Source organism: Coenobita brevimanus, chromosome 95 (assembly GCF_032717465.1).
Source record: "Coenobita brevimanus isolate Jiangsu-jjx chromosome 95, ASM3271746v2, whole genome shotgun sequence".
Taxonomy (NCBI): domain Eukaryota; kingdom Metazoa; phylum Arthropoda; class Malacostraca; order Decapoda; family Coenobitidae; genus Coenobita; species Coenobita brevimanus.
The window spans coordinates 9,518,578-9,535,347 of NC_137048.1; the positions used below are offsets into that span (position 1 = coordinate 9,518,578).

Sequence of the window (16,770 nt, forward strand, 5' to 3'; positions counted from 1 at the left end):
CATGCCAGAGAATAACCTCCATTATGCGCAAGGCACACTCAGATGGCTCCCGGCCATGGAAGCTATAATCATTCCAGGGAAAATCAAAGAAGTACTGCCTGAGGACCTCCCAGTCCGCAGCTCCAAAGTTCCACAGACCACGTTTCTCTGGAGGGTCCACAGGCCGTACCAGAGCAATGGGACAAGTTAAGGTGATAAGGTTGTGATTGGAGAAGCCCAATGGAGAGAAAAGATTAACAGTGTAAGCAGAAAGATTAGTTGTAAGGAGCTCTCTCCAAGGCGGTCAGGGATACGGGTAGGGTGCCCTGCCTCACTAACTCTTTCATTTTGCCTTCCTTTGCAGTAGAATAGGTAATTACCTTCTTGGAGTTGAAACAATTTTTCTTTTCTGTGGATCTCACTGAAGCCTACGGTATCCCAACTAATGTTTACTAATTTAGTCATTATGGTCTGTGACTTATTCAATGATGAGCAGTTAGCTATAATTTATAAGAGTCATGTGCTCTCTCAGCTTGAATACTGCTCACCCTTGTGGAATGGATGTGGAGAGGTTGTATTAAAACAACTAGACAAAATTCAGAACACAGCTGTTAGAATTATTAATAACCCTGCTATTATAAATAAACTACCTCCTCTACAAGCAAGAAGGAATGTTACCTCCCTTGCATTATTTTACAGATATTTTTATAGCAAATGCTCAGACGAAGTTGCGTCCATTGTGCCACCTCTCCATGCCTTCCCTCGTGCTACACGGGTATCTCGTAGCGCTCATGACTGGAATGTCACTCAGCCATATTGCAGAACTTCTGCCTATCAGAATTCTTTCATTCCCCGAACTGCATCTCTCTGGAACTCGCTTCCTCAGGATTGTTTCCCTCCAAACTTCAACCTGCAGCTGTTCAAGTCTAATTGTTACAGATATTTTATGAACAGAGGACACCAGTAATCTGGTGTATGGATTATTATTTTTTTAATTAATTTGTTTTTCCTTCCTTTGTTCTGTTATTTAAAAAAAAAAAAGTATAAAGCTTGTAATCTTCTGCAAGGCTTCTTACATTGTACATATAGATCTTCATGGATTTCAGATTGCTTAATCTTCCGGTCTCTGTTTTCCCTAGGCAGTACCTGCCGACTTTCGGTGGCACACTGCATATAAGCACAGGAGACAGTGAGGTTAGACCTGCAGTAGACGATGGCCAAGAGGAACGTCCGTGAAATAATTATTAGTGAAATTCACACTTGGTTGAGGGAATGGTGGCAAAAAATCTCACCTCCCTCCCACATAGTTTGTGGTGAGATGTAATTTTTTTGCACCACATATACTATACTCGGTGGAGCCCTATATATCTAAAGGGAGTCCCATGGTCCCCGCTGTCTGCTATGGTACCTCGTATATCTGCAAGACCTTCTCTTATTCGCTACCTGGCAGTGCGCCAGGTAGAAGTGGGATCCTGTCCCAGGTGTTTATATATATACATATAAAATACACACACACACACACACACACACACACACACACACACACACACACACACACACACACACACACACACAGATAAAGAGAGAGAGAGAGAGAGAGAGAGAGAGAGAGAGAGAGAGCATGCGTAGGAGAGGTTGCGATCAGCAGTTGAAGTGCAGCATACAAAACAAAGTCGCCACAAAAGCAGAACAGGTGTTGAAGAAGTGCGTTGTTAGATGCTTTGAAAGGAATAACAGCAAAATGCTGGAGCAGTAAGTAAGAAAGAATGAGGGCGCCAACCATGCACGAGTGTGTAGCCAATATATATATTTTTTTAACGCCGATGTGATATTCATTTCTGCTGGAGCAGTTGTTTAGTACGGGAACCCAGTCTGGGCTCAGACAGGAATACTGTACCTTGCTATTCAGACAATAAACCCTTTAAGCCTCCCCCCCCCCCAAAAAAAAAAAGTAGATGAGAAAATCCAAGGAATAAGGTACTGTGAAGCTGGAATATTGGGAGATCAGGATAATGGATCATCAGATATCGGGAGTTGGTAATTAAAGAGGATAAAGAGGAAATACTGAGGAAAAAATAGTACAGAAACCTTATTGTATTCTTTGGTCTTCATTTACAGGCACTGACAACTCTAATAGTGATCGGGGCATCAACCCCCGCTGTGTGTGTGGTGATGGTTCCAGTCATGGCCCTTTACTTCTTCGTGCTGGTTGTGTACGTGGCCACCTCTCGACAGGTCAAGAGGATTGACGCTGTTTCTACCTCCCCAATCTTCTCACACTTCAGTGAGAGCATTCAAGGTGATATTCAGTGATCTTGTAAATAGGCTAAGTTACTTGTCTGTGCAGATTCTGAGGGTACAATTAGTCTGTGTAGATATGAAATGGCTGCGGTCTAAGAGAGTAATGTCATGTGGAGTAGGTGGGTGAAAGACTCAAATCAGTCACAGCGTTCATGGTTTCCTCTTCATTCACTGTGTTTATATGATAATTTGCATTTATTTTACATTTTTACTGGAACAACAAGGGCACAGAAGAAAGGCAGCCTGGTATGCCAGATGTGCAGTCTCTGACGGTATCTCTGATCAAGTCCTTTTATCTTACATAGTTTGCAAGACCTCATCCCAAGTTTTCGTAGATCTTTGTTGTTGTCGTTTACCCTCCTTTTTCACACTACTATATTTTTTCGTCCAGTGTTCATCCTTCGTTCTCTCCATGAGTCTAAACCCCTTATGCATTGCATCACCAGCGCATACAATATCCTGCTAATTTCTAGGCTGCTTCTTCACGGTTCTACCAGCATACTTGTCATACAAAGGAGATTACACATACAGTATATTTAGCCATCTTACTCTATGTACGCACACACTTATGAATGTCCTTCATTGCTTATGTTTCAGTAACGTATAACATGACACCTCTCATGCACGTTCAACATACAATTTTCTATCAGTGTAAAAGGGAAGATCCTCACCATGAACAGATATTGCTTTCCTGTCCTTTTGTTACTTTTTTCAATGTATTTTGAACAGTTTTGACCTGCAGTTTATCAAAAGTTTTTTTTTTTTTTTTTATTAATATGTCTATATGCCAGTCTTTCGAGTGTAGTGGCAATAAGCAAGGTATCCTTTACCCAGGCATCCGAAGGACTCGTGTATTGTCACTCGATATTGAAAAATCATCAGTTCACCATTGCTGAGGCATCTAGAACCCTTGGGTCTCCTTCTGGTAAAGCTAGAGCCACATCCTGCTCTGGCACATATGTCCCGTGTGCTCGTTGACTCTCAGTTCTTTTTTACTGTTTACATTCAAAATGCAGATTTGAACAGATATTGTATGAGTACAGAATGAGTAAATAACAGTGAGGGAAGGGCTGGGCTGTGATTCCGGGAGGGTAGTATAATGGCACTACACTCCTAGGGCTAGTATGGAGAGGGTTCTGTTCTAAAATCTGCCAATTTAATAGGTCTGTCAGAGTGTACCGCCAAAAGCTACATATATCACCTCAAAGAAGAGGTTGATGCAGCTTCAGCGATGTCATGAATTTGCGACATTGTAGCATTATGGAAGTCTACGAACGCTAATGTAAATCCCAGTGAACTTCGCCAAGTTACTAACCGTCCCACGTCAGCTCTCCGATTAGAATAAATTTTCTAAAGATTTATCAGTGTTTCAGGAGTGAGTTTTTTGATGCACAAACATAAGTGTATCACTGAGCAAAATTAGTGTGTATATACCGCTCGCCCCGCCTCTGTAAACACCGGGAGAGGAAGCTCTGCCCTCTTCCCACGACCGCTGCTCCATCCCATAGACAATCTGAGACCGGCAACCCTGGGAGACGGACGTGTTTCCAGAGCAGTGCGCAGCAGCTATCAGCAAAGACCACCCCTGGTGTCATGGCGGTGTCTTGAGTGACAGATCACCTGGTCTTCTTGCAGTCCTGAGACTCCATACCTCTCCATACACCGAGTCTGTGACTGACAGCCCCGGGAGACGGACGTTGCCAAGACAGTAGTGATGCAGCAGCGATTAACAGAGACTTGGCAGTGTCTTAGAAGCAGGTCGCCCATCGCAGTTCGGTGACTCCATATCTCTCCTTTTACCTGCATATTGTTTCCGTTTACTAGATTTAAGAGTGTTAGGTAGCTTGAGTACGCGAGTGAGCGAATTACTTAAGTTCTTTTGTAACGTAAGCATTCGTTTTGTTGTAATTAATAAATTTACAGCCTTACTTTTGAACTCGATTAAATGTAAAATAGTGTTTCACTTTTCCAAATTGTTCTTACTGAATCTGCTTTGCACCCAGCATGTACCAACTATTCTTCATATTACTCACGACCGGTACTTAAGCCAGTTCATTCATATCAGTTCATAATAAAACCGTTTGCGCAATCTAGAAGAGGCGAAAGCAAGAGCCTTGAGCAGTATTACTAAGTTCCACGGTGAATTATTCATTGTCAGGGGCAAGTTCTTTCTCTCGAGGCCGACAGTACTTACTAATTCAGCATCCGTTAGTGATTATTCCTTGCTGAGTGCTGTTTGAAGAGAAATTTTATGATTTTTTTCGTTTTCTGAGAATTGGAGATGTAAGCCACAATGAAGTAAAACCAAAAACTTTTATTTCATGATTAAAAACCTGTTTACCCCCTGTTTGACAAAAGAATAGCCCAAGATATCCCAGTGATAATTAAATTGTGTTCGTGTCACCAGTAGAGATTGGAGTGGCTTAAGGAGTAATAGTAGTAGTAGTAGTAACAGTAGCAGTAGTAGTACTAGTAGTAGTAGTAGTACTGATGTATTACTGTCATAAATTATTGTTGTTATTATTATTATTATTATTATTATTATTATTATCATTATTATCATTTAATATAATAATCTATCTATCTATCTATCTATCTATCTATAGCCCGACGCCCTAATCCCGCAAAGGGTGGCCGCAGACAAAACGCCTCCAAGTCACTCTGTCACCCACCATTTGACTCCCCTCCCCCCAACTCGCCCCCCCGTCCCTCATATACCTCTCAACTCCATCCCTCCACCTCATCCTCGGTCTACCTCTCCCTCTCCCTCCCTCCACCTCACCTACATACACCCTCTTAGTCAGTCTTTCATTCTTCATTCTCTCCACATGTCCAAACCACCTCAGTGTATTTCTCCTAATCTTTTCAACCACATCCACATATACCCCACAACGTTCCTTCACTTCTTCATTCGTCAACCTGTCCCTCCACGTCACTCCACATGCTCCTCTCAGGTAACTCATTTCCACTGCTCTCACTCTTGACTTGTTCCCCTCTTGCAAGGTCCACGCCTCGCTTCCATACGTCAGGGTAGGGATCACAATACCATCATGCAGTGACTTCTTAACTTCCATACTCACCTCCCTATTTCTCATCACTGCTTTCAGTGTACCAACAACCTTTCTTCCCTGCTGTACCCTTTCACGTACTTCATCCCCCAAAGTTCCATCCTTACTCATCACACTACCCAAGTACTTGAATGCACTCACATTCTCCATATCCTCACCATCCAATCTCACTGCACACTCTGTGACTTCATTCCTCTCAAACACCATAACTTTACTTTTGTTTACATTAACTTTCAGATAGATAGATAGATTATTATCATTTAATATAATAATAATAATAATAATAATAATTTTGAGTTATTATTATGATTAAGATGATGATGATGATGATGATGATGATGATTATGTGGTAGGTGGGGGCGCTCAACATCCACTCATGAAATGTAGTGCTGCTTTGGGTGAATGTCCTTTCCTCTTTTCCTTCCTTTTTTCCTTCTTTCCTCGTCTATCTTTCTTTCCTTCTTCTTTCTTCTTCCTTCCGCCTGCGGGTAACTCTACACTGAGTAACAAGCCAAATGATTTCCTTTACACCAGGAAACCATTTTCTACGTTGGGTGGTAACCATATAACAAGATTATGGCGCCTGGTGGTTTAGTGGGTAATTAAGGCTCTCCAACCGGATTGAGCCTGTGTAGGTTTGTATCCAATGGGTGGTTGGGATTTATTCCTCACGAAATGCCACTCAGGGATGAGTGAGGCTGGTCAGTCTCATCTTAATGTCAGGACTAACTTGCCTAACCCCGGGCTCCTACGCTTCTCATAGGGCAACACGGGATTAGATGAAGATGATGATGATGATTGCTATTCCTGTTACTACTACTACTACTACTGGTAGTAGTAGTAGTGGTGGTAGTGGTCATAATGGTATTAGTAGTAGTAGTGGTGGTGGTGGTCATAATGGTATTAGTAGCAATAGCAATGGTGGTGGTGGTGGTGGTGGTGGTGGTAGTAGTAGTAGTAGTAGTAGTAGTAGTAGTAGTAGTAGTAGTAGTAGTAGTAGTAGTAGTAAAAATGCAACCCTAGTCTTTCCGGCCGACCAGGGGCGTCAGTTGTAGGGCAGCAACCGCACCTACAGTGCTATCCCGTGTAATGAACAGACTTTCTCTTCGGTGGACAGTGCCTTGCCACAGCGAGGCGAGGGGATAAGTAAATTCAGCAGGCATGGAATCAGCCGTGAATAAAATAAACTATCTACTTGTACCCAGAAACCATAATCCTGTGCGGGGCGGCCGTTTGATTTTAAGTTAGTTGTTTTACGGGGATGGGCACTATCCCTCCCCAACCCACTTATAGACATGTAGTGATGGATATATGGTTAGATAGTTAACACCCAGCGATGTAAATGGTTTCTAGGCCTATTGGAAACCATTGGCCTTGTCACTCAATGTAAAGCTACCTGAAAAGGAAATAAGCATAATAAAAAGTGACAGGAAAGATGGGAGAAATAGGAAGAGAGGAGGCTAGACACAGAAAAAGAATGATAAATGTGAATTCAACACTACATCAAGTGAGTGGATGATGGTCTCACCATCACCTACCACAAGGAATAAAATAATCCGTATGAAACTGTTCTGCGGGTGCAATTTTTTTTCCTGCACATAACATATAATGTACACACACTCCAAAAAGTATTTTTACAACTTCTGCGCGAAGCGAAGTGACACCACGAATGAAATATATGAAAACAGACCCACGAGGCAATGCTCACACTGCTCTCCCTGCTTGTCTGTGGCGCTGCTTCACCTGCTGGAATCAAGTGATGGGCACGATAAGATGAAACAGTAAGATACTGCCACAGTAACGCAGTATGGAACTTGTTCAGAACCTTGTTCATCAGTGTTATAGCACTACAGCATTACTATCCCTGTGCAAAGCTGTTGTTCCACTCATGACCTGTGAAGTTTCCATACTGTATACGACGATCATGCTAGGTATAGCACTTCAGCACCAATAGGAACATCAACCCTTATGTCTCGAGACAGTCGAGATATACGGCCCCCCAAAAAATAATAATTAATCCCTTTTTTCCCGGTGATTCATTATCCTACCATGCAGCACCAATACATGTATCGAATACGATACCCGAGTAAAAATACATACCTTTGCCATACGTATTAATTCTCCCATGCATAATTCTAGAGTAGTCTTATGTGGCAGCTCTCACAGAGTCACTCTTACCAACCCTAACGAAAAAGCTGGATATTCGGTGTGTAACTCAAGGCACCCCCTTTAAAGATACTTTTTGGAGTGTGTGCGTACAAACGCCCAAAGAAGTGATGACCCGATTCCCAGTACCTTTCCATTAGAAAGTGGTATCTGTTAAGTGCCATGGCCTAGTTATATTTCCTATATTTCACACCGGGAAGAGCAGTATTTAGGTAAACGACACCAAGGAGCAATGTACAAGTGTTGTTACCGTGTCTGAGGAGTATGTGTCGAGTGATGCGTATGGATCGAGTGAGAAATGATGAAGTGGGAAGGAGAACTGGAACTATGCGAGAGATGGGTGATCGAATCGAGCAGAGTGTTGTGGTGGTTTGGGCATATGGAAAGAATGGATGAAAAGCAGTTGGTGAAAAAGATAACTGGATCTTCTGTGAGAGGTGTAAGCTGCTTCGGATGTCGCTGGATTGCACTGAACTGTTGATGCTCCTGTGTGTGTGGGGATGAGTACTGAAATTTGGTCAGTGTGTCGTCCTGTGGCGGGGGGGACACAACCTGGCCACATTATGGGGTGGTACTACTACTCTGCGGCCAGGTTGTGTTAGGAAGAATACTGCCACCGTATTCCCTGCGTGTCGTAAAAGGCGACTAAAAGGGGCGGGGTGAGGGGACTAGGGACCCCCTCCTCTGTTTTTTAGTTCCTAAAAAGAGACAGGCCAGAGAAAGGGATGGGGGATGGAGTTATCCCCGTACCCTGAAGATTGGGTCTATGAATGTGCGTGGATGTAGTACGATTGAGGCTAAAGGAGAGGAGATTGGGAGAATGTTTGTGAGAAGAAAGTTGGATGTGTTAGCTTTGAGTGAAACGAAGATGAAAGGGAAGGGGGAATCTATGTTTGGAAGTGTAAATGGAAGATTGTCAGGTGTTGATAGAGGAAGGGCAAGAGAAGGTGTGTTCTTGTTAGTGAGTCCGGAAGTACAGCAGTGTGTGATTGAATGGAAGGAGGTGTCATCGAGACTGATGTGGGTGAAAGCGAAATTTGAACGTGAGTTGTGGGTGTCTGTGAGTGCATATGGGCCTGGTAGTGAAAGGGATGAACAAGAGAGGGAGTCTTTCTGGAATGATGTTGATGAGTGTCTGCAGAGTTTTGGAGCGAATGTGAATGTGGTAATGATGGGAGATCTGAATGCTAGAGTGGGAAATGTAGCAGTTGAAGGCGTAGTTGGTATGCATGGTGTGCCTGGAAGAAATGAAAATGGGGAACGAATGATAGCGATGTGTGTTGAGCGAGAGATGGTGATTGGGAATACGCTGTTTCAGAAGAAAGATATTTATAAGTATACATGGGTGAGACAGGAGGGTGGAAGGGTAGTTGATAGAGCTTTGATGGACTATGTGGTTGTGTCTAGGAATGTAATAGGAAGATTGTTGGATGTGAGAGTTCTGAGAGGGGAGGGTGGAGGTATGTCTGACCACTACCTGGTGGAGGGAAAGTTAAGAGATGGGTGAGAGCTAGGAGGGTTAGGTGTGGCAGGGAGGTTTTGAAAGTGAGTGAGTTGGATAAAAGAGAGAAAAAGATAGAGTATCAGGAGAAATTGAAAGATGAGTGGAAAGCAGTGAAAGATCGGGAAAATGGCAGCGTGGAGGAGGAATGGCAGTTGTTTAAGAGTGCTGTGGTGGGGCATGCAGAAGAGGTGTGTGGTGTGAGACGTTTGGGTGGTGGTGTAAGAAAAGGAAGTGAATGGTGGTGCGAGGAAGTTAGTATGGCTGTGGCCGAGAAGAGACGTGCATATGAAGTGTGGCTGCAGAGGAAGGATGAGATGTCATATGAAAGGTATAAGGAAAAGAGGAATAGAGCGAGAAGGGCTGTGCGTGATGCTAAAGTGGCAGCAGATGAGAGGTGGGGTAGGCGGCTGACAGAGAATTTTCAACAGAATAAGAAAATGTTTTGGAAGGAGGTGAAAAGGGTGCGAAAGGGAGAGTCTGGGAAGGAAGAACGAGTAAAAGCAGAGGATGGAAGGATGTTAATTGAGATGGATGCAGTAAGGAAGAGATGGGCAGAGTATTTTGAAAGACTGTTAAATGTAGAGGAGGAAAGGGTGGCTGAGATTGTGGCGGATGGAAGGGTGCTAGGAATAAATGTTTTGGGAGAGTTGAATGATTCTTTGATCACGAAGGAGGAAGTAGAGAAGGCAGTAAAGGAGATGAAAACAGGGAAAGCTGCAGGTATGGATGGGTGTGCTGTGGAATGCCTGAAGGGTGGTGGAGTGACTATTGTTGACTGGTTAGTAAGATTGTTGAATGTGTGCTTTGAGAAAGGTATGGTGCCAATTGACTGGGCAAGTGCTTGTGTGGTCCCGTTGTATAAAGGCAAGGGTGATAAGTATGAATGTACTAGCTTTAGGGGTATAAGTCTGTTGAGTGTTGTAGGTAAGGTGTATGGTAGAGTGTTAATTATGAGAGTTAGAGAGGGTACAGAGGGAGTGATTAGTGATGAGCAGTGTGGCTTTAGGAGAGGGAGGGGATGCGTTGATCAGGTGTTTGCTGTGAGACAAGTGTGTGAAAAGTATTTAACGAAAGGCAAGGATGTGTTTTGGGCATTTATGGATTTAGAGAAAGCGTATGATAAAATTGATAGGGAGGCTTTGTGGACTGTTTTAAGATTGTATGGACTTGATGGTAGGTTATTAAAAGGGGTGAAAAGTTTTTATGTAAATAGTAGAGCATGTGTAAGAGTGGGAAATGCTGTGAGTGATTGGTTTCCCGTGAGAGTGGGGCTGCGACAGGGATGTGTGATGTCGCCTTGGTTGTTTAATATTTACATGGATGGTGTTGTAAGGGAGGTGAATGCAAGAGTTTTAGGTGGTCTGAGTCTGGTAAATGTTGATGGTGGAGATTGGAATCTGAAGCAGCTGCTGTTTGCCGATGCTGCTGCACTGGTGACTGATTCAGAGGAGAGATTGAGACAGTTGGTGGAGGAGTTTGGAAGGGTGTGTGAAAGGAGGAATTTGAAAGTAAATGAGAATAAGAGTAAAGTGATGAAGTGTACGAGGTTGAGAGATGGTAGGGGGATGAATATAGTTTTGAATGGTGAATTGCTTGAGGAGGTAGATTGTTTTAAATATCTAGGGTCACATGTTGCTGTGGATGGAAGAATAGATGTAGAAGTGAAGTTTAGAATAAATGAAGTAGGAAAGGTGCTGGGAGGAATGAAAAAAGTGTTTAAATGTCGTTCGCTTAGAATGGATGTAAAGAGAAGGCTGTATGAGGGTGTTGTGGTACCGACTGCATTGTATGGGGCTGAAACATAGAATATGGGTGTAGCAGAGAGGAAAAGTTTGAATGTAATGGAGATGAGGTGTCTGAGGAGTATGTGTGGAGTGACGCGTATGGATCGGGTGCGAAACGATGAAGTGCGAAGGAGTTGTTCGGGAGATGGCTGGTATAGTTGAGCAGAGGGTGTTGCGATGGTTTGTGCATATGGAGAGAATGGACAATGAGCGATTGGTGAAAAAGATAACTAGATCTGATGTGAGAGGTGTAAGGCTGAGAGGAAGACCACGAATAGGATGGATGGACAGTGTGAAGAGAGCGCTGGATGCGAGAGGGATGTCTGTTAAGCAAGGAAGAGTGGCTGTGCGTGACAGAAATAAATGGAGAGAAATTGTGAATAAATAAGTGATGACGCAGCCCTGAGGGGATATTCTCCCGCATTTGGTCTGATCAGCTAGTCAGGTCAGGTGCGGGTAAGGGGATGGGTCTGTTATGATGTGACAGGGATAAACCAGTTCTGCTGTCGGGCCCTGCTGCGGATGTCACTGATTGCATTGTGCAGTTGACCCTTGTGCGGTGTGGTGCGGTGAGGATCTGTCCGTTCTCCCCTTTGGGGCTAAGATGCGAATGAATGTGTTTGAATGGATGAGTAAATGGAGAGTGTGTCGTCCTGTCTCGGCTACCTCCCTTTCCTTGGGGGAAGCAGCCTAGGTATATAGATAGTGTCGTCCTGTCTCGGCTACCCTTCTACGGGAAGAAAGCTTAGATATATAGACAGATAGATCGTTACCGTGTATATCTAGCAATATGTGAGAAGAAGCTACAATATACTAAAGTTGAGGCATAGCCGTACGAAATAATGTGAAACACACAGCCAATTGCCCAACAGTTTCAGGGTTAAAATGCGGAGAAACTCTGGTAGTATTTACAGTATTTTACATCCTAAATCAACAATCTATCTATCTATATACCTATGTTACTTCCCCCAAAGAAAGGGAGTATCCGAGACAAGACGACACAGTCCCAATTTACTTATCCACACACACATTTATTCAGTATCGACAATGTTGAAGGAAAAACGTTCCATAAAATAAAACACACACATGAAGGTAATGTCGTAATCATGAGTGCCATCAAATCACGAAAAATAAACATCTAAAAATATATTATTATGCACATTTAAATCTCTATGCAGGATGATAATTGCTTGGGAAAACAAAGCCGCGAGCACTATAAGTGATGGATCGTCGACACGAAACTATAGCCTTTCAGCGCGGGCGGATTATTGCTCTTTATTTAAGAGATATTCCAGTAAGACATATGTTGGCAGTTCAGCATCAAGAAGAGGACAGTTAACAGATGGATAAAGATACAGAGAGATGCAGAACATAGAAAATTTGCAAAGAAGTGGAGCCCCTCGTCACACAACACAGGACTAAGACAGACTAATTGCATGTGCCCAAGAAAAACTCCTAACCACCTGTGTTGCTGTCAAAAAGCAAATTAATATGCCAGTATTCGGTGAAGTTAGTGAAACCAGTGCAGTTATAGAGGTAAAAATGGTAATTTTTATTCACATGATAAAACTCCATCATATAATAATATGTGTAGTGCAGTCTCATGAAAAAACTAACGAGGAAGAGGGTGACAGTCAAAAGCAAGAGTGACAATGAAGAGACCAAATGACGTAAAGTATTGTAGTAAAAAAAAAGGAGGGGGGGGGGGAATCGCGATAAAGGTCGAAACACACACTCTCATCCATGGCGTGATAATGACTGACATAAGGTGAGGGTGCCTGGCGAGAGTCGTGACGACAGGTGATAACGTGCCAGTTGTCGCTGTTTAATTACTGTGATTGATCTAAAAATATGCCTAACCTAATATTTTCGCAAGATTAGTTTTTTTTACATCATGAATTATGTTTGTAGGGCAGGCAAAGAGTGTTGCTGTCCCGTAACTCCCTATCAAGTGAACGTTGCCAGACCCAGGGAGTTTTGTCCGAAATAAAGAAAGCGAGTCATCACTTCTTTGGGTAATTGTACCACAGGCCCAACTGATAAGAACCCACCTTGGTAAAACTGATAAATCAGGGTCAAACCCGTCAGGCAGCACGTACTCTCACATCTTGTGTGTCTCACTTCCCACGAGTAATGCAAGAATTAACTGATAATCTCCGTTACTCATATGTGCTTAGGTAATCTCTTGAACCCTCAGTCTCAGACACACAATGTCTTCCAACATTTCGAAATGAATGGATCTTGAATTTTATTTCCAGTTGTATTCTTCTTGGAGAGAGAAGTTTTAGGGGCATTTAACCCTTAGTTAACTCATTTATGTATAAAAACAACAGGGGCACTGAGAGAGTACAACACCCACGACCACCAAATAGTCCAAGGACCGAATATTTGACTTTACCATGTGACCTTGACCTTAGACAGATTACTGTCAGTGTAAGATAACCATTCTTGCCTGACCTTTAACACTTCAACCAAATTTGGTTATAATCGGATCAGATCTGTATGAGATGACTCTGCATACTGATCTTGAACTTTGACTTTTCCTATAACTTTGACCTTTGACTGATTGTTGTAAAGCTCATTAATTAAAACATTTGTTTTAACCTGAACAGCTCCAGAAATTTAGTTCAAATTGGATAAAAACTGATTCGGCTGACCCTCCAATGTAACCTTCATCTTTGACCTATTTCTCTCGAAATCAATAGGTCAGTCTTTTGGGTGATCCTAAACCCATCCACAAAGTCTGATCCAACAAAAATAAAAACACTTTTAAGTACTTCTTTCATACAGACACAAGAGTCGAACTTTGGCCTTGCCCTCTGTCCATGACCTTTGACTGTTCACAAAATTCACAACATTCTTGCCTGACCTCCAACCTTATCCCCAAGCTTGATTTAAAGAAACATAATATACTGAAACTTGATTTTGCTAGTTCTCCGTTTGCTGTAGTCCTCTGACCTTGCTCTTTAAACATGTACTCCCAAAACTGTTTACTCAAAAACTATCCCTCAACCTTTTCACCAAGTTTGTTTAAAGTTGGTTAAAGGTATGTTTACATAGTCTCTCTCTCTCTCTCTCTCTCTCTCTCTCTCTCTCTCTCTCTCTCTCTCTCTCTCTCTCATACACACACACACACGCACAGGTTCGTGCGCTGATCAAAGCAACACTCGTGTTTGCTTCGCGAGCCACGAGTGTAAAAATAGATCAGGATACCAGTCGTATAGGAGGATACATACTAATAAACGTCAAAACTGAGAACTGAAGTAGTACCTCATAATCATGGGCCTAGGTCCTGGGAAGGATGAACCGCCCTTTCAACTGAGTCAGGGGAAATATCCTATGTAATCACCCTAACCCCCAGTTAAAGCAAAGTCAGCAGTTAAAATGTCGCCAGCCGTCTTCATATTTGTAATTTTTGTAACAATACGGATATTAATATTCAACAGTTATCATGATATTTTGAAAATAGGATTTTTCTCTTTATTAGGGGATGTAGATAGAGCCTGTTTTAAGAGGTCAGTTCTATTGCCTTTTACCGCTAAATTCGTGATACTTCCGTCTGATTTATATTCATGGCGGAGTTACGTGATTTGGCCGTTTTAATGGCGTAATACCTTGCCTTTAACAGACAAATAAAGGAAGTTGTCATCTACAGAAGCAAAAAGATGAAGATATACAGCTCCATAAAACGCGCTGACATCCGGTAGCTGAGCAGGATGTGATTGATGGCTACTCGGTGATTAAACAACCTGAAGAAAGCGCTTCAGTGTACGCCTACTCTTGAAACATAGTGAAACTGCTTAAGCATTATTCATAATGTGATAATCTGACCGTTTATAACTAAATTGTCAATAACTGTCGAATGGCAGTGAATCGCTAATTATTTATGAAAAATACATACTGAGGTTAAAACACGCCCTCCCCCACCCTCTTATTATCAGCAGATAGTGATTACTCCCAGTAAAAGAGTTGTTCAATGCTCAGATACATGCAATAAATATCTTACGTTAATGTAATCATTGAATAATTCAATGAAAAAAAAAATTGATAAATGCAGAAATATTTGGTAATGCAACATGAACTGGAACTTATAAACTCATCAGGAGTTACACGCAACCCCCCTCTCCCCCTCTCTTCCAAAGTGCACGATACGGCTCTGTTAGTTGACAGTAATCCAGATAAATTGTAAACTTATACCAACAATATCCCTTAAAATTAAGCATTTGCATTGGAAATATAGTTATTAGAAAAGAGGGTGAGTGAAACTGCAGAACATATTGCTTCAGAAAATGTAGCTTTAGTTGATGCGATGTAGGAAAATATATATATATATATTTTTTTAACACGACCAGTAGCGTGATGATTCTTTGGTGCCGAAGTGGCTACAGATAATGAATTATGGCACTTTTCTTGCAATTATGCAAGCTGATCTCGCATTTTTATCAATGTTTAAAGGGTGAACATCATCAGTGCCTCTTCAGAAACCCGGCAAAAATGCAACACTATACAATAGAATGATAAAGACCAAAACTGTAACCTGTACTCAGGTTTTGGCCTTTCTCCAGTACTGTATCTTCAGTTACTCTTTTGAGTGATTTGAAATTAATTCTACCTTCTTCACTTTCGGACCGACTACTGGTGAAATGCCATATAACACTTCTCTAAGACATCAAATGAGTTTGAGGGTAAGTATCACTACAAATAAATAAATTCACGCTTTTTGTACGTTTTTATTTTGAAAGCACATCTTAATCATGCGAAAAAAATGCAGTTTGATTATTTTGAAAGAAGATAATATGAGTGGTAATTTGGTGAAGGTTTTCAGTGTTGCTTAGTAACAAAACATTCTCAGGGAATTGAAAATTGCAAGCGATGTACAAGACTATAACAACCAAACACGAGGCCTGAGTAACAATGACCCATGTGTATAAATTATTTTCCACCCCCAGATTCTTAGAAAGTTCACAAGAGAAAATAAGTATAAGGGGACAGAAAAATGGCTGAACAAATATTTTTTTCAAAGCTTGGTAACATGAAGAAAAAGCAGTTTTGAGAAAATCGATGTCAAAATTTAGGTCATTCTGAAGGTCCTTTTATTAATATTATCATTATTATGGCGTTGTGATTTGCGTGTATATTATATATGTAGTATGTTAGACTTTTCCAGTCTTTCCCGGTTCGACAAATGCAGCACAGGCATTTTTGAAGTAATGAAAGTTCAAGAATCTCACTGCTGAGGCATTATAATAACAGGCCTCCCGAACGTGGTAGCTTTGTTTTAGTGGTGAGCCCTTCCCGAAACTCAGCAGTGTTTCTTAGCAGTCATAACGCAGGTAAACTGACGCTACTAAGGCCCGAACGTCAAGCGGCGCTCACAGCATAACATATGGCAGCATTTCAAACACTGAAGTCTACCACCTTCCTCCTCCAATCACTAGACTGTTGTCAAACATGCAGACACAGAGTAAATCGAATCATATACAAATGATTCATGAGAACAGTGCGCCATGTGTGACTGCCCCTCATCCCTTGTGTGTGTGTGTGTGTGTGTGTGTGTGTGTGTGTGTGTGTGTGTGTGTGTGTGAACAATATTATTTATACAGTTTTCATCAGATTTATCCAAACCTGGAGGAAGAGCTGAAAGTCAACCAATGTGTAAGAGGGCCATAGGTCACTGTCATAGGGCAAGATCACCTCGAACAGCTTGTATCCGATTTGGACCAAACTTCGACGAGTGTTGGAATTATGACAGGAATAAAAGATATAATATATAGAACAATCAGCCAAAGGTCAGGGTCACAAGGGAGGGTTAAAATTCAAGGTCACAGAGCAAAGTCAGTATAGTTTTGAGATGATTTAAAGTAAACTGATAAAAAGGTTAATATTTACGCAAGAATGAAGGGATTAGTTTTGAAAACAATATCACAAGTCAGTGTCACAGGAAAAGAGTAAAATTTTCCCCTTGTGT

General features: G+C 41.9%; 1 protein-coding gene across 1 annotated transcript in view; it reads left to right on the plus strand.

The window, feature by feature from the left end:
- The window catches only part of LOC145413230 (multidrug resistance-associated protein 1-like), a 682,216-nt gene that overhangs the window by 510,920 nt on the left and 154,526 nt on the right, over window positions 1-16,770 (plus strand). Inside the window, exon 20 of the mRNA XM_080282961.1 lies at window positions 2,098-2,278. Coding sequence (XP_080139087.1) covers window positions 2,098-2,278 — 181 coding nt within the window. The remainder of the gene's footprint in view (window positions 1-2,097; window positions 2,279-16,770) is intronic.